Here is a 19577-nt window from a genome sequence, read left to right as displayed (position 1 = left end):
CATAAACATTTTTTTAGGTACATTTAAGCATCATAATATGTCTGCAAGAAATTAGTAAAACAGTATTATATACACCGACATAATAACAGTATTCTAAGACTATGCATAATATTATTAAAAAATATACGAGTTATACATATAAATTATGTATATATAAATATATACGGACAATGGAAGAAATCAAAAGAAAAAGACAAAAGGGTTAATAATTAAAGTATATTTGTGAGAACAGCATCCAATAAACAACTTACAGGGGTTTAAATAATGTACAAAAATAAAAGCACAGTTTAAGAGAAAACAACATGTACAATAGTTATATTATCGATGCTAGATAAATAATAACAGCTGAATAAAAATATATTTTAAAGATGAACCAACATAGAAAGAAGGTATTAATCTGTTGACTGTGATGACGCCCGTGTCCGTGAGAAAAATTACAAATCATAGATATGAAGGTCTCCGTAGTCGAGGGGTAACGCTCTCAACTAGCAAGCGGGAAGTTTCGGGTTCGAAACCCAGCGTGCAAATAAAATTTTTATTTGATTAATTTGAATTATTTCACGATTTACTAATTTAAAATAATTTAAAGGATGTTTGCGGCACGTTCTAAAGTGGAAGATAATATATTCCAACGCCGTCAAAGAAGCTGCGTTTATCAAATAAAAAATATTTCCTAAAGAAATATTTAGCGCAAGCGATTCTGGCCGTATTATTCATACAGTTCCTTTGTAAACACTTCAATTAAAAACAAAAAACATGTTTTTCTATCACACATCGCCACTCGGTATAACCTAGCGCATTACGTGATATGCACTCCTTCTCGTTCCAGCAGTACCGTACATACGAAACAACGCGCGTACCTAACACGTGGTCCGTTGCGACGTGTGATAGTATGATCCAAAGATAATATATGATCGGTGGCGACGTACGATAGAAAAATATAATATTTTTAATTTTAATAGATAAAAATATCATCGGCCAGCAAAATGACACATACATTTTTCATTCCAAACATGCTCACTGTATCTACATTTTACTTCCAAACATACCAATTTTTCGTTTTATCCTATATTAAGTGTTGTTTATGAATTGTGTAAAATTATTATTATTAATAACTATTAGTAATAACGCCATTAAAGTGGAATAAATTTAAAAATGATTGGTTTATTATCCTTTATTAATACGACGGAGTTCCAACAAGAAATAACACATGAAAAAATAGACGTTCCAAATGATACTATTATACAGGGTGTATCGGCAAGTACCCGACAAACTTTAACCAGCTATTTATTGCTCAGCACATTTGGAGTAAAAAATATTATGGGCGCTTTGCTGTCCGGTAACATTTTTTTTCCATTAAAAACAAAAAATAAATAAAAAATCCACACTCCGTCACTGTCATTTGCCTTGTTTCTCGCGTTCAACAGCTGTTATTAGCAAGTGCGTCAAAAAGTGTCCTCGCTCTTTCGTACACACTAAATAATAAAAGTTAAAAATGAGACGAATGGTGCTGTGCCATTTCGTTGTGATTGTAAAAGCGCGCCAACGTAGGTACATAGTACATTATTCAACGAAACTCGAACAAAATATTGCCAGACGGGTTTTCAAACTTAGACAAAGGATAAAACATTGGTGACATGTGGTGAAAATATGAATAGTAAATTTTTTATTAAAAAAAAAATGTTACCGGACAGCAAAGTGCCCATAACATTTTTTACTCCATATGTGCTAAGGAATAGCTGGTTAAAGTTTGTCGGGTACGTGCCGATACAACCTGTATATATTTATATATATCTACTATACTATTATATATTTTATATTATTTAAAATATTTAGTTAGCAACTGCTTGTATCAACCAAGAAAACTTTTCAAATTATTTATAAAGAGCAATAATTAAGTAAAAGTCAATACACTAGACAAAACAAGAATCGCATTTAATAAATCTGCCTATTTCTGACTGTCCTAAAACAGGTTTATCTCCTAGTTGGACAGCCAAAGATCACTGTAATATGTAATGTTTTTTTTTTTAAATTAATAAAAAAAAATATATATATATATATACATATTTTATCAAAGCGCAAAAGGCGAAGGCACATCCCTGATTCTTGTGGACACGGCTTTGTTGTTCGCGTCCATCGCGTGATAGTATATGTTTCTAAAACTGATCTATATTATACGATGTGATAAGCTTAAAACAAATTAAAATAATGCTTACCTATGGAATGTAATACGACAATTGGGTTTATTCTCTTTTTCACTTCTATTTTTACAAGTTTTCATAGCGCAACCGACCATTTTGCCGCGTTATTTCGTAAAACGAACTCGACCGTAGCTCGACGCTAGTTCGAACAAGAATGATGACGTCACATTCTTTTGATTCATGGGAAGCCATACGCGAGCCCAGCCGGCTCAATGGAACCGGTATGGGGAGTGGGGATAATACGCTTTTAATCACTTAGGGCAGGTCTACTAATATTCATATGTCTATGATTATACCGCATTCTGGTTGTTTCCTATGAATCTTTTGTACATATTAACGTAATATTTGCTTTGTCTTATTCCAGTCACAACACAGAGAAGGTGATCTACTTCCTGCTGCTCGAGAGGAAACGACGGAGGCCAGCCTTCGAAGACGACACGGACTGCCTTTTGAGGAGCAGGGCTATCGACAGCGGGGATCCCCCAAGGAAGAGAATCGACACCTGCAAGGTAACTATTTCCACCATCAACAATAAATTATTACAATATTTTTTCCCCTTCCTTCCAATAAGGTCTGGGGTAAATGAGTGTATATAAGGCACCCAAAAAGAAAAGGATAGTCTTAAAAGGAATGAGTTCGTTTAAGGGAAACGCTCGATCAACCATAAATAACAATTATTAATGATTTAACCGATTCAAGATTAATATGTAGCAATTTTAGTTTCAGTTGAATGGACAGACGACAGTACAGTTTGGACAGATTAGCGAAGGATCACCGCTCACTCCGAGAAGACAACAATTCAAGTAAGTCAAGCAACCTACCTCTCATCTAAACAATAGATGTTAAATCGTTTCATACATCCAGCAACTACTTTCTTACGTAACAGGTCAACATTAAACAGAACTCATTAACATAATTTTGTAGCTTGTGTCCTTATAAATATTTATCTCGAAATATTCGATTAAACATCTATTATTTCTGAATCCACTCATTATTTGACTGTGTAGCTTGTGTAAATTTTATTTCGATTAATTAAAAGAGCCCTTTGCTAAAAATCGTTAAAATAAATCTTCATTTCGTAATTAAAAATTAAACTTCTTCATTAACCTTTTCAGTGTCCTTTCGTGTCGACAATCCAGTAGAAGGGAAGGTCGGCGATCTCCTTCTGGAGCCAGTCCTGCTAGATCTAGTCCTCTACACTTTAGCATGGTCCACCAGGGTGAGAATTACAACTTTATTACCTTATTTATGTTAGAATTAATTTTTCTTCTCTTTTTCTCTCTATGGGTCCTATTTATATCATTACTAAGTTGCGAAAAATTTTCTTTTAAGCTTGAATTATTGTTTTTTGTTTTCTTATTGGCATACCATTTTATTGCTTTGTTTTATTAATTCAATTAGTTACCAATAATCTGTTTTAGTTTGTAAGGATTTTGACATTCACTTGATTAAATATTTTTGGTGACATCAACCTCCCCTAAAGGGTATGGTTAGATCCTCATCCCAGCTTCAACACAGGTGACTTTGTTCATCGTTAAGTTTTCTTAAATTTATAAAATAATGAGGTTTTTGGTTTTGCACCATATTTTTCCGAATATTGTTGTGATATTTTTCGATATTGTTGTAAGTATTGTTTAATTTTTGGTGAAATTTCGGTTTTCTAGTTTGTAAATACTAATCCAATATCCACACACATATACATATTACTAATTCCTGCTGCGCAAGAACACTTCTGAGAGTCTAGAATAGTTTTTACCCAAATTTAGCTTCGTTTACTTAAAAAAAAGTATAGTCCTTGTAGTGCGCCTTGAAGTAGTAACCATTTTTTACTTATAACAGGGCGGGAAAGTGGTGGATCCTCTGAACTTACCCATGTCATATTCTACAATTCATTCTAATTTTCCGCACCTACTAGCAATTTTACGCCTTTGTACTAGCAACCAATTAACAATACCTAATGGGAACTACTTCATGATATCCAATATTAGAGGGTATTTTTAGAAATTTAAAAAATCGCTATGATATGGAATTACTTCCACATCAGTAAACTTATATTCTACAATTCAATCTCATGTTTCGCACCTACCCATGTCATATTCAACATTTCTATATCATGTTCTGCACCTACAGGTCAGATATTTGTCGTGGCGACAGGCTTCATTTACCCATAGTTATTTTATCGTGTGTGCCAAATGGCAATTTTTGCCAACATGTTAACAGACTTCTGACAAATTGTGTGTATTCTTTGATTTGCAGGCCATGCGCACTCCCACCGAGCATCTTCTCTGGGCGGAACTCCCCCCTCTCCGATGTCCCCCCAAACCCACGGTAATAAAAGTTCGTGAATTCATACTATCAAAGCACATTATATTTTTATTTAATATTCACACACTTACAACTAAAGACCGGTAATTTTGAGTAATAATTTTTTAGCAAAAATCAGCATAACACAACAAATATTATGCAATTTTGCTGGTTGCAATTTTCCTGGATATACATTTTATAATAAAACAATAATTGTATTTGTCCTAATTTCTTATTTAAGATATTTTAAGCTTTCTTTTGGTCTGTGCTCTAATGATATCCATTAGAATGGCTTCTACGTGACTGTGTAACTAACCATGACATTTTCAGGGGGCACCTCCATGTCCGCGGGGCAGAGTCCCGGAACCAGCCCCCGGGAACCCCACCACCAAAGGGCCAACTCCACGGGACCCACCATCAGCCTCAACATTAGTAATAAATTATATAAACATTTTTTTTTTTAAATCGTTAAAGAAAATAATCTTTAATAAGAACGAAACAAAACATTTTTTTTATTTACGGATTTTAATTTATACAAAACATAAATATATTTGAAAACAGAGTAATAATTTACACGTATAATATATATAGTCAGATATCATTTTATGTAAATGCATCTATATTATATATTTAAAGATGTACCCCCATAGAAATTAAGCTTTTGTGTATGGGAGAGGGGTGTTTTTTATAAAGACGATTTTTAATATTTTGTTTTAATTTAGATCATTTTTTTTAATTTATTATTTTTTCATAAATATATATTTTTTTTAGATTAAGTTTTCAGTATCTTTTTTAGGTTGTGTTTTGAATTCTTTAAAGTTGCTTTTAAGGGATCCTATGTTTTCTGGTAATTTATTAAAGAATTTTGTTCATAGGTATTTGTCTGTTGATCCAAAGTTTTTTTACATCATTTTCGTAATCGGTAACATCTATTTTTGCGTTTCCTGTATTTTTATTTAGTAAGTAAGTTGAATAAATACAATAATAAAAAATAATAAAGTAATTATAATAATAATTCTGACCTAGTTGAAATGAATATCAAATTAGCAGACAAAGACACTTTCACTGTTCACTCTTTGCAGAATCAGCTCCAATCGCGAACTTCGTTTTAGGAGTTTTGTGAACTCAATTTTCTGAGGCCTTTTATTTTTAAAACTTTCCCCCCTTGAACCTTTTTAAAACATAGACATTTATTTTCCAGCTGGCGATCCCAGCGAGGGTGTCATCATCATCAACGACTCCCACCTGGTGGGGGGTAGCGGAGGGGGTGGTTCATCCAATAGCAGCGCAACTGGAGCAGGCAGAGCGGGGGGTGCCAGTCCCACGTCTCTCGCAGGCGACTCACCACAGAGAGGCAAGTCTTTTAAAATGATAAACCATTTTAATAAAAAGCATTTCAAATAATTTATGTTCTTATTACAATTACAGAAAACAAAAATGATTATAGATAAACAACCATGATTTCATCAATTTCTCCACTCTTAGAAAAAATATTTTTTGCTAACTTATGCGAACGAATTTGGAGACCGCTCCGTTACCTCCCACTTTTTTAATTTTTTCTTCTTTCTTTTTCACTTCCTGTGGTGTAGAACTGGGTAGGTACTTTAGATCATATATTTTTGGTTGTACCTCTATTAAGCAAATATTCTATTTTATTTCAAGCATTATATCTTAATTACCCTCCTCCGTTCAACATTATTTCAACTATTTAATTTTGAACTCGATTCCAATTTTTTTCCATATAATTATTGAATTCACTCATATAAATAATGCTTTATGTTTCTCATTATATAAAAGTTATGGCCTTTTATAAAATGAGATAGGGGAACCCTTAAAGAGTCAAAGCCAGAAACATTTAAAAAAATATATTAACACACTTGGAGAGTCCTTGTCGCCTCCTCGAAACTTCTACAGCTACCGTTCGTTATTCCCAAGAAAGTAAGATTTACCACCACATCACCAAATTGTAGATCTCCATCACGCCATCTTGTCATGCAGGTAATCGGCTATCTTCCATCCTTGCTTGTCCTGCCCAGCGGAGCCATCCCATTTTCCCGAATTCTATTGACATCTCATCTCTCATCAAAATTTTTGGAATGGCTCTTGGATAAAAAATCAATGCTTAGCTTTATTTCATTAGATGGCAGAGAAAGGTGTTCTCTTCCTGGTAATACTAGCCAAACTAGCACCGCCGGAGGAATGTTCGGCAACCTGGGCAACCTCACTGGTGAGTTCTGTAATAATTACAAGGCATGCCTATAAAACACAACACAAAACGAAAAACAAAGAATCTTCCACAATCAGTGTGTTTCTTATTTTGTTGGCATAATCAAAATTTAAGGCATACACAAAATATATTACATTTTACAAATACACTCACCAGTAGGTTCAACTAAAAATGGGAAGATTGTTAATCTAAAACTTAAAATCTAAGCTCTCCCGCCCTCTAAATATAAAAGAGGTTTTATCCAGAAAAGTTATTCGGTTCATTGACCAAAACTTACACTGCAAGTTAAAAGCCTAAACAATATATTTTGTTATCTCATGGGACGTACAGACAAAAATTACTCATTCCCTCTGTAGGTATTTATGAATTTGTCTCTAAACGCCAAATGAATTAATGGAATTGTTATGTTTTGATGTTATTTCAGGTATGGTGCTGACGCCACCCCTCTCCCCAACTCCTCCTCCTTGGAGAGCGCGATTGACAACTATCAAGAATTCCTTCCTAGGCTCACCAAGGTTTCACAGGAGAAAAATGCAAGGTAAGATCTGCTCTTTCTACAAACATCTTTCACGGTTCGGTTGGTAGGCTAATTGATGTCCATCCTATTAATCTAATTTTCCTCCATCAAATTCTCTATTTTTTATCCAACAATCATCAGAGATATCTGGTTTATGATCGGAGCAGCTCTTTAACATTAACAAAAATAGGTCTTCAGCTTTAAATCACCGATTTATTTTATGTGGAATCGAAAACTTCTAGTACATTGGGAGGCAATGTTTTGCATCAGTTCTTTATACAGTTTTATATTTCAGCTTCTTCCGAGGAGGTGCACCTGACTCCCGAGTCCTCACCCGAGCTGACCAAGAAGTCGTGGTTCGGCTCGCTGTTGGCCACGGAGAAGGATGAAACCTTCACTGTGCTGGTGAAGGGGAAACCGCTCGCCACGGTCAAGGCGGACCTCATACACGCCTTCCTTAGTGTGAGTACCTATCAGCTAAATCCAGTGTTCTTTGACATTGAATATTACGTATTTCATTTGATACCGTAAAAAGAGTCCCAACGGCTAGAGATGGAGCCATTTGAACTATGAAGCTAGTGAAACTATGAAGTTAGTAGAACTATGACAACATGTTTGTAAAAGCAACCAATCAACAATAATGGGAAACACTGTGGTACAACTTTATGGTATCCAATATTGATGAGTATTTTTAGAAATTATAATCGTAGCCCACAATGAATAGGATAAATCACTACGACACGGTATTACTCCGACATCAATAAACTTATGTTTTTCAACACATCTGCCCTGATGATAGATACTAGACATTGTCAGGCAGTCCAAACGTTGCCTCGAGAAGGAGGAGAAAGAGCAGCATAGATATATTGATAGATATTTACCAGTAGTATTGAATTTTGTTGTTTTAAAACCATACAATTCTAACAGGTCATGTGAATCTCAAATCGAACTTTCAGATAGCAGAGTTGTCCCACAGTGTCCTGAGCCCCATGTCCTTCAGGGTGGAGTACAAGAGGGGGTCCACCGCTCCCGCCATGTTCCAGAGGCATGTCAGATTTCAGGCAAGTTGAAGAATTTCTAAAAACATTATTTGTTTTATTGGATTTATTACCTATATAATTTTTTACTTATATGATACTATTGACTTTTACAGGTGGACATTTCTACAATAACCAAACAAGCTGGAGAAAACGGAAAGGAGTATCTGTACGCTATAACCTTTACATTACTATCAGGTATGTCATCTTTTCTAAGCTTGTAGTAATGTTTTCCTGAAGCTGAAAGGTTTTTCCAATCTTTTCGAAAAGACTTTTCCAAAATGCATGTAAGGGAAATAATACAGGGGTGGTCACAGAACGGATTGATAAACTAATAATTTCATGTATTCCCAGGTAACATAAGACGGTTCCGTCGAGTATGTGAGCATATCCAAGGCTGCGTATGTAGGAGCGCGGGATCTGCATCCCGACCAGCTCCGCCAAGATCTCCTCGTGCGCAGAGAAAACATCAACCACACCATGGTGAGTTTTACTTTCTTCCATAGTTATATTCAACAAATGTTATAATTCATTCATTTTGGTAGTCAAAAGTGATGCACATACATCATATGGGGAGTTAAGATACTTTTATTGCATGAATCTGGACAGGTTCAAATATTGGAAAACATTTTTGAATAATGTTTATTGTACCAGTTCGCAGGAGCAGAAGAGAAGTAATTCAGTTTATTTATTCCATGTGGATCTCACCGATCTTTTCACTACTTAAAAGATTAATAAATAATGATTAATAATGAAGCGGTTCAGGACCGAAAACCCGCATCACTGGGAAAGAGAAATGTAAAGGACAAGTTAAAGACACGCGGGTAGACCAAAACTTCGATGATATAAGATAAGTAGTCGGCACAAGCTGGATTAATAACTTGATAGTGAACCAATGAGTAGCATGACGAACATATTTGAAATATATTCACACGCAGGGTGGCTGATTTCAATGATGATTTATTTGTCTGTTCGGTCTTTCCAAATTTATGGTGTTTGTTACAGGAGGAGGAGAGTCGGCCAGTGAAAGCCTCAGCGGAGGCTCCACCGACAGCTGCGACCGGTTACAGGCACCAACTACACGACCGTTGGAGACGACGGAGATTGGCAGTTGTGATTCATCTGTGTTTGACAGTGTGAAGAGTCCCACTTCTCATACTTCTATGGATGGAGTCAACCAGGTTGCTTTAGCTATAAACTCCTTTATTCCAGACGGCCTCAGTATCCTTCTTAAAGGGTCTTCAAATCAACGTCATCAACGCTTTATCCTCGGGATTTGGGCTCCTGCCCAAAATTTTCTCCACCGACTCTGATTCTTAACCATCCTTCTTCATTCTCTTCAGATCCTCCCGTCTTGTTCTAATCGTCTTCCACCTCTTCCCCTGAGTTGCTTCCATTGACATATACACTTTTGGTCATGTGATCTTAAACTTATTTTTAAAATCTGCAAGGTGAGATTCCACTCGATATATGAGTTATTTGGGTATCTTTTCTTAATGAAACTTCATATGGCAATGTCTGCCATTGTAAGGAATAGGAGTATAAGTTTGATAGTGGTCCAAATACTGAACCATGTGGTATGGTATGTAATGTCCATTTATCTACTTATAACATTATTTATACCATCATTTGGGGCCATAAAAAGTCTTTAATTAACGCAATTTCACACAACAGGTGATGAAAAAGATGCATTGGATAACTGTTTGCACTATTTTATAAGCCGTCTTTTTTACACTAGAAGTCATTCATACGGTCGTTGCAGTCATTTATATAATCAATTTATCATATCTGTAGAACGGTGACGGTCCTTTAAACGACGCCGGAAACGGGAACAGCAATGGGAGGCATTATAGCTCCTCCAGTCAGCACCACAGCAGCACCTCGAGCCAGCACCATAACAATGGCAGCACCTCGAGCCAACACCATAACAACGGCAGCACTTCGAGCCAACACCACAACAGTGGCAGCACCTCCAGTCAGCACCACTCGCCGCACCCGGGACAAAACCAGAACAACGGCTCGAGCACCTCGGTGGCCTCATGTTCTAATACCACGCCTGGCGGATCTTTCAAAATTCATGTGAGTGGATAATCTGTTATTTAAATTAATCAGTTTGAGTAAAACTCAACATCAAATAACGAGATTCTGAACCAATTTTAGGGCGTTGTTTTTTGTAGCATCGAAATTTATGGTAGTCCCCACGGCAGCGAACAGCGTTCGCTTTTGGCGCACCACAGGCAGTCCCTACGAGAGACAGTGAGCAGTAGGACTGGAAGGTGGATGGCTAGACTCCTATGATGACTGTTGGATAGTGGAGAAGAGACTGAAGAACCCTAGGGACTAACCCAGGGATAGCGTAGTGACCAGTGTAAGAAACTGGGCGTTTACACGTTTACATGGGGATATTCCAGCCCCTTATGGGGAGAGTGTAACAATACAGGCGAACAAACAGTGCAATTCTAGCAAGTAAGATAGAAGAAAAACAAATTAATTCAAAGTAGTTATAACCTATTTTACCAGAGCGATTATAACATAAATAAAAAAAGCATTCGTACAATATGCAGCTATTAAAACAATAGAAGCAGAGTAAAATACATCAAAAATAAGTTTTAAATATAAAGATACCTAATTTTCAAAGGTGCAGCACAGCCTGGCACCTGAAACGAATTAATGATTTCAATGAACGGTGGAATTGGACATTGAAAATACTGTCAGTGTTTAAGTCGCGAAGATAGACAAATTAACTGAAGTTATTCCAAACCAAATAACTCATATGTAGATATCACTAAACTGCATATTTAACTCTTATAATTACAGTGCAGCGTAAAGTCCGGCGGCGTCTCTCGGAGGGCATCCTCAGGGTCTGGGTCTCCATCCCGCAGAGCTTCAACCGCCTCCAGTTCCCTAGATCAGGGGGCTCTACGCATGGCCCTCTGTCGAGATACTACCGACAGAGGTGAGATATGACAACACACAAGTAATACAACTGTTTTATGTTTTTTTCAATAAAAAGCTTGTATTTAACCGAGCTTTTTAATCCATTTTCTTTTTGTAACTAAATATAATGTTTTTGCCCAAAAAGTATACATTATTGCTTCATACCTTTTAATTCTTTAAAATAATATGTATTAAAAATAATAATCATTTTCTTTTGACCACTTCTAATGTTCACCTCATCAGGGTTTACTTAAAACTAAATTACAAAGATAGACTAAGACGTAGTAGGCAAAGAAATGTGTACCGCCGCTTCAGGAACCATTATTTGGATAACCAACACTTCTGCGATATTTCACCCGAGTGGTTCTAGAAAAAACTTTCTGTTTTACGGGTTGGTTTTTAGGACACTGTTTTGTTGTTTAAGGAAAAAAAACTCAGCAATTAGGTATACCTTACTTGTTAATAATAATATAATTGCTATATTAATATTATATATATAGGTATAAATTGTTGGTGCCCAATAATTAAGGCTAGATGGCAGCACTTCTGTTTGTAGCTAGCAATAATAATATTATAGATTTCGGTGTAATAAAAAATTGGAGAGAGTTAGTTTTTATTTAATTTAAAGTCTGAGCGTAAGCCGTAATTTTGGCAAATCGTTATTATGTTGGTATTCATATTATTATTTACAGCGCCCTTAAAGCGATTTTGCACAAAAACGGCGCTATACAAATCATCCAAATATTATTATTATTATTTAATAATTTAATGGATATAATATGTTGTATCCATAACATATTATGCTTTATTGTAGTTTATTTTATTTTTATACACCATAATTGCTTTCCTCTGTAAACAGCTTCACAATATCTTGCTGTGTTTGGTATTTCGTGCATTTTAGCCATAGCATTAAGAAAAATAAACGAAATGGCATGTAGACGTGTTCCGGGATCTAAAAGGATGACCATTATTTTCTTAAATTTAATAAGCAAAGCTGTGTGATAACTCAACACAGCGACAATTCAACACACTTTTAAAAAGTGATATAAAGTCATTAGAAACAATAAAAAACATTTTTTAACCTTACCTAACCTAACCTACTTAACCCAGTTAATGAAGTTTTTGTTTCATCACTTTCCATGACTTTATATAACTTTTTAAAGATGTGATGATTTATCCGGTCACCGTGAAATTCAAATAGGGATGAAATATATGAAGTATGAGATATAGAGCTCATGCTAAATGAGCTAGAGCTATCAGAAGGTTTGAAGTTATTGACGACGCTGGTTTCCATTCAAATCTTATTCCATTTAAAATGAATGTCTAGTGATATTCTTTATTCGATAATGTTAGCGCTGACTAAACGCAAAAACCACAAAGAACTATCGACAATTTATTCGAATTACATATATATGTTTTTTTTTATTATTTACATCAAACTAGACGTCTCAATTACGCAAACAAATAGTTAATTATTCCTTTGTTGTTCCAGCTGCCAACACCAAGAGATCTTCATCAGAATGTAAAGAGGCATGGAGAGGAATGCGAGATGAGAGTCCTTGTCCTCCCAGAGAGCACCAACCACCACACACCTGAGGCCAGTCTCCTCCAGACCTCACCCAACACCCGCTGACGTAACCTAACACCGATTTAGATGGACCCCAGCCCACCACTTAATCACGGAGATTTGAGAGAAGGAGACGAAATGGATAACACAACTATGTAGAAGATTACATCAAAAACAATTTCGGAGAAATGGGACAATTTCAATATCAGCTTACCTAATATTTGAGAAATTAGAGCTTATCTATAAATACGTGAAGAGGACAGGAGCTATCTTAGTCATGTAAATCAAGACGCGTATTTAACTTAACCCTGACTTGAAAGAATGTGCAGTTTACCTACCCTTGAAGTTTGGAGGAAGTAATACTAACTTACCTAATCTGAGAGAGACGGAACATATCAAAAAATAGTGAAAGTGCTTCTAATCCTTGACAAATTTTATAATAAATCTATCCCTGAGTGCATAATCCAAGAAATTGAGAAAAGTTTAGCATAAGAGTCAAATGAAAGGTGACGGCAAACTTACCATAAAAATAAAAATTACTTTACCTAGCACTGAAAAATAAAAATCACTTTTCATCAAAATCACGGTGGAACGCAACTACTAACCAAAATATTTCTGCATTAAATGTCACAAAATTGCACGCAAGTATGCGGCTAACCTAACCTAATCTATCCTAGGAAGGAACTCATATTAATTATTGCCTATAATGTTGAAGTGAATTAACAGTTTTAAATTGTAGAGTTTAAAAATTAAAAGCTAAAGAAAAGTGACCCCGGCCAGGTGGAAAGTAATTAAAAGTGGTTTAGGGGCGGGTTAAGTATATTTTATCAAAAAATACTTGTTTTGAGAAGAAGAAGAAATGAAACCTTTAGTCAAACTGACCTAACTATCTAAAATTGCGAGACAACTACTCTTAATATCTTGCTAATCAATTATCTATGAAAACAGAATGAACGAAAATGTCGAGACCCAAAAAATACATATAACAAAATTTTTTTTCAAAATAATTTATCTTCCCTTTTTAGCTTCCAAGGTATATTAAAATAACTAATTAATATTATTTAAGTATTCTTTTTGTCCAGTTTATAAAAAATATTTGATTGTATCTCCATTTAATAAATATCAAAAACATTTTGGTCCAAACCCTGAGCCCTGTGGTACACCATATTCTTAACAATTAACGTTTATATATCTATTTTTGCAGCTGACACTAAATTAAATAGAAATCTATAAACGTCTGTTAGTTCTTTGATGGATGATTATCACAATATATTAAACATGTTGGATATCTAAGTAAAGAAACGATACCATTATTATTTGAGCTAGATGATTTGGCCAAATGTTGAATTAAGTACTTAGTGGATTCTTCAAAGGAATTACATTTCTAGACCTTTCTTCGTTCTGAGGTAACAATTAATTTAGTTTCAAAACAAACACAGAGCAAGATAATTTCGTACAAGAATTTAAATATTTATTTATAGTAAATTTAAAATCTATATTATTATTCAGCTTTACAAAATATAAACACTACTTTTCCATTTCCATCGTTAGATTATATGCAATTGATTACTGCGGCAATTTAATTCATATTTAATCAGTATATTTTTCTAAAGTACCGTCCCATAAATAATTATTATAAAACAAAGCTATATTAAATTACTTGATATTTTTAACAGAAATTAGTTATAATTAAAAGAGTGATTTTAATCGTGACATTATTTGGGGACTTTTTATTTTTTTTAACAAAAAAAAATTTCGCCGAAAATGGTGCCCAAAATACGATTGACTTAAATCACTGAAGAGGTGGACTCATAGAAGTGTGTTATTGACTATTATATTTGTTGTTAAAAGTAAGGTAAATTTTCCCTTATTTCGTACTTCAATCGTAATTGCTGACACTTCTTTGGATTATCTGTTCGTTGACTTAAATGATATATTTCCTCATTTAATTATAACTTTTTTTACTACTTTTAGAAGTAGATAATTTTCTAAGATAGCTGGGACCCAATTCTGCTCATTTTTCGATGAAAAAACAATATTTTAGCTCACAAACACTAAAACTTCAAAGTCAAAAACGGACATAGGAAAAACTTTTTCACGCTTATATTTGCATCACAAACGCAGTGAAGTTTTTCAACGTGGTTTCTGCACAATAATTTATGAATAATTTATTTTCAATTTTTTTTACATTGTAAAATCAGTAGAAATCGGTCCCTATCTCACAATCAATTTAAAGAAAAACAAATTGTTCGATCTCAGGAAAGAGAACTGGTGATATCTGAGGAATAAACAAAGATTTAAAAATCTTGTGAATAATAGAAGACGTTCAGTATGTTGAAGAAAATTAATTAATAAATAAAATTAATATAAAGTATATGCCTGCCATAATTCATAGAGTTTTAGATATTAATCAATGTAATATTAAATCATGAAAACAATTAATTATCACTTAAAGGTCCCATTATTAATTATAATTGTTTAAATATTGTTTATTTTGTAAATATAGGGCATAATATTTATCTACTATAAAAACATTAACGCTTTATTATATGCTTATTACAAACAAAGAAATGTACTACAAACACAATACTATATTAATTCAACTGAAAAATTCAAGGTTGGGTTCATTTCACAAAAATTCAAATATAGCACGAATGTTCAATCATTGCAAATTAGTTTTTTTATTTTAAAAGTTCTGTCAAACGCCGATTCTAGGTTCGTTTCTGCTTTAGACCAAATTATGATCAGCAGAAAAGGATACCTGTCACTTTTTTTATATTTGTGACCTCACCACAATTTTATGAATAAGACGGATCTAGAATCGGCATTTAAAAGGGAACTTTCAAATGTCTAAAAAATATAATGATGTTTAGTGGTCATTTGATGACAATGCTACATTTGAATTTAAACAAAAAATCCAAATTAAATAATTGTATGTTTTACAATATGGAGCGGTCTCCTTTTACCTAATTTCCTTTAAAAAATAAAGTTTTATTATTTCTTTTAGTATGTGTTATTTTGCGTCAACCACGGCACACCGTGTACAATGATAATAATGAGCAATTTGGGCTAGTAACAGATTACTCAAAGTAGATCATCAGCTATTTTGAGAAGAAATTTAATCATAAATAATTCATGTATAAATAAATAAACACTAGATTAAGGTTTATGTAGAATTATTTGTATTGATTTTAAATTGATTTGTGTAATCTTAAGATTTCGGGGAAAACAATTGATTATTTCAACACATTTTTATCGACGATAATTTTTTTTAAATGAGACAATATGCTAATTTTGGCTCTTTTTCAGATACATTACAACTGCTGTCAAAAATTCCCTTTTTTATAAGTTTTTTGTGACACAGGAATTCCCCTGTCCGTACTATGTAAATCCTGGGGAACTGTTTATTTATATTTGTATTTATGATTGAGTATCGTTGCAAATTGTGGGTAAAAGAAGAGGCTGTTTAAAATTGGAAGAATTTGTTTAGAGTTTTTGAAGATTGAATGAAAAGAAAAGGACAAATGACGGTAGTTCTATCCACAATCCACGAAAGCCAATTCTCCGGTTTTTTTTTCAATTTTTCCTTACGTCTGATGAAATCGAGCAAACATTTTAAAATTTCAGAAACCTTTCACGAACAGATAATCATTTTCAATAGCTTGTCTGGTGACCAGGAGTCGAAAAGTCTTATATAAGTTGAAGACATCAGTTTTCTTTCAAATCGGTGTATATAATATTTGGTGTTATCTTTTTTAATGATTAGAATATAATAGATGTCAATAGCAGAATTCTCACCCAAATCTCAAAACATTACACAATTCAATGTTTCGTTATGATTTTTGTAATAAATTATGAAGTTACCGAGTGACTTAGTGTATAAATAATATTGTTCGCTTGAGAAAATCACCAAACATTATCAATAATATTTTATGTAATTTGTAATAATTAATAGTTTTTAAAATAGGGTCGATTCAATGAAGGAATTTTCTTGTATGTAAAATCTTCGATTCAAGTGAATGTACCTAAAAAAAAACAAAAGATGCAGTAAAGAACACTATCAACCTTCGGTTGGCTATAATTCCCAACGGTGTAAACTACATCAGGAATAGATAATTTCATCGCGCTAAAAAACTCCTATTCTGAATGAAGCTTTAACCTTTGCCGGATACATGACGCGCACTGCGAGACAAACAAAGTCTCGCAATCCGCGACACAAAATCCACAATGTTTAAGTAGTATTTTTAAACTTCTGTGAGATGTCGACACAGATGTGAATGGCACCCTTGCACGAAAATATTAATAAAACACACAGACATTTTAGACATCATAATTGTTATTGCTGCACTTGGACTGTGTATACATGCATACATCACTTTGAATTAGAGCAAGACACTGAACAGCTCCGTGAATTCCTACCGTTCCTTTATCAGGTCAGATGAAAGGTAAATTACGATTGGTGGATGATATAAATTTAAAAAAAAATCATTTACACAACATCACAATGTTGCGTTCATTAGTAATGTTTAGTCAAAAACATGCAAAACCAAATATATAATAATATATACTGATCTTATCTTGCAAAACATTCTAACAGGTGGGCCCTTGCCAGGAATAACTTCGAATCCAAAAATATTCTTGTTTTGAGAAAAACGTAACCACTTATGTGTCATTACATTTTATATTTAAAATACAATAAACAAACCATTCTTGAGTTGAAATGAAAAGTGGTGAAGAAAGGCAATTAAATTATAATTCCATCAATAACTCAATATTGATGACTTTGTTGGATACACCATTATTCCAGGCAAAAGCTCGGATATTATTGGTAAGCGTTCGATTCATTGTGTTAGTTCATTTATTTGAATCTCCCTTGAAATTTTACAAGAGTTCTACAAAAAATAATGATTCGTTATCGAGACATTAACTAATCGTTCGACTTGATGAGGTTATCAACTAAACATTTAGAAATGTGAGCAATTAGATTAAAAGATTTTACATACAAGACATTTCTTAACTCAAATCCGATCTGTTTTATAAACGTTAGAACAAATTTTATGCCAATATTAATATTTTTTTTATACGCATTATACAAGCTAGGTGAAATTTTTAAACCAAAGGGTCGGAAGTTATCGCTTTTCGCCAAGGTAAGCAAAATTTGCAACTCCGCGGGATATTTTTGCATATTTATATGTGTAAGTGATATGTAACATAATTCTAACGATATTGTCCTAGTCCTAAGATACAGTGTTGAAGATAGAAGTGTTTTCTCATTTTTGCGGAGAAAATAGTGTTGAATGATTTTTGTAAACTAAATCGCTTTTAATAATATGTATTTAGAATCGCGCCTCGATGAAAGCCTGTTATATTTTTTATTTTTCTTAAAAAAAAATTTTTATGAAATAAATTTTATTATTGTTAAGTTTTTATTATTTTTGTAATTTTTTACTGAAAAATTGTTCTTTTTCAAAAATTGTCGAATGAGCTGCCTGATTGGCGGAATTTTTGCGTTCAATTTATTTAATTTTGAGCTCACAATGTGCGTTTTTCTAATGGATATTAAATGAAGATGTTCCATTCTTGACTAACTTGTTTAACGATTTTCGTGCTGAAATTCCACAGGGTTCTGGAGTTTAAGTGATGTTAAAGAACTACATATTTAAAACGATTAATTTAAAAAAAAAATTACACAACCCCTCGAGAATCGAGAAGATTAAGATCTATTTGGAACATCGAGTGTAAAATTCGCTGTGGCTAATGAAGTGCCCATTTTTTGCAGGGTCCATACGGAACCTTGGTCGTGAATGGATAAATATTGTTTCAGTATTTAATGTCATCATAGAGCGCTATTTTTTTAATCTTTCGGTTTTGAAGAAAAATAAAATAAACAGGTATTTCGATTGTTTTACGTAAATGCGACAGCATTTGCGACCATCGCTGGCATTCAAAAAGGTTTCATTATAGGTTGGTGCGATAGCTCAGTGGTTAGAGCAGAAACCCGGCTAGCGGAAAGTTCACAGATATAGTCCTGGTGGTGCCAATAATATTTTATCTTGGCTGTTCTCTATTTATGAATGGTTTTTTTTAATACTGTTACATTATTATTTATTGATAATTCACTTTATTGGCTTGGACTACTAGGCACCGTATCTTGAATAATTAGTGAAAAGTGCAATATTTTAGTAACTCCACTAGCTTTAAGGGCATTTTTTATTTGTTGAATTTTGACGAATACCTATTGATTTGTTTGTGTGTACAGTCTTCTGCAAAGTGTACTAAAATTGAACGTCTTGTACAATAACAATACTGTTACTGCTTTTTGAGTCTTTTGACGTTCATTATTAATGCAGAAGACTAAAATAATTATTTAAAAGTTTTTACTGTTGCTTGTTAATTTATTTTGTTGATAATATTATCCGAAAATTATGTTAAGTACCTATAATTTGTAATATCCTTCGATTATATTGCATATAATCAATTACATTGATGGGTTAATTTTTTTTAAAATATGCATTTTTTTAGTAACTATCTCTCGATTATTTTAAGAACCAACAAACTTATTTTTTAGTTTAAAGTTTTTCTTATATATATATCTAATAATCGGGGGCTTACCGTATTATTTTGAAATAATTTATAAAATCCAATAACTTGGAATGAATTTGGAATAAAATTTTGCCCCAGAAAATGTTCCCTTATCATTGGAGTTATGTATCAATAAAAAAATTGTTTTCCTTGTTTTCGTAATTAAGTATAATTTTTAAACGTTCCAAATAATTTATTTTAATCG

At 33.4% G+C, this 19577-nt stretch overlaps 1 protein-coding gene across 1 annotated transcript in view; it reads left to right on the top strand.

The window, feature by feature from the left end:
- Positions 1-19331, top strand: part of sff (BRSK family serine/threonine-protein kinase sugar-free frosting) — a 69733-nt gene extending 50402 nt beyond the window's left edge. Inside the window, exons 10-25 of the mRNA XM_089648282.1 lie at positions 2566-2710; positions 2922-3004; positions 3317-3420; positions 4458-4538; positions 4836-4937; positions 5707-5859; positions 6646-6732; positions 7157-7270; positions 7545-7711; positions 8206-8310; positions 8403-8484; positions 8641-8769; positions 9292-9467; positions 10081-10365; positions 11104-11242; positions 12716-19331. Of these exons, the coding sequence (XP_089504408.1) occupies positions 2566-2710; positions 2922-3004; positions 3317-3420; positions 4458-4538; positions 4836-4937; positions 5707-5859; positions 6646-6732; positions 7157-7270; positions 7545-7711; positions 8206-8310; positions 8403-8484; positions 8641-8769; positions 9292-9467; positions 10081-10365; positions 11104-11242; positions 12716-12819 (2056 nt within the window). The 3' untranslated portion in view covers positions 12820-19331. The remainder of the gene's footprint in view (positions 1-2565; positions 2711-2921; positions 3005-3316; positions 3421-4457; positions 4539-4835; positions 4938-5706; positions 5860-6645; positions 6733-7156; positions 7271-7544; positions 7712-8205; positions 8311-8402; positions 8485-8640; positions 8770-9291; positions 9468-10080; positions 10366-11103; positions 11243-12715) is intronic.
- The last annotated feature ends 246 nt before the right edge of the window (positions 19332-19577 follow it).

This window comes from Hesperophylax consimilis, chromosome 27, assembly GCF_061612785.1.
Source record: "Hesperophylax consimilis isolate HC1 chromosome 27, BYU_Hcon_1.0, whole genome shotgun sequence".
Lineage (NCBI taxonomy): Eukaryota > Metazoa > Arthropoda > Insecta > Trichoptera > Limnephilidae > Hesperophylax > Hesperophylax consimilis.
The sequence above is the reverse complement of the archived record's forward strand: the minus strand, read 5'-3'. Positions and strand labels throughout refer to the sequence as shown.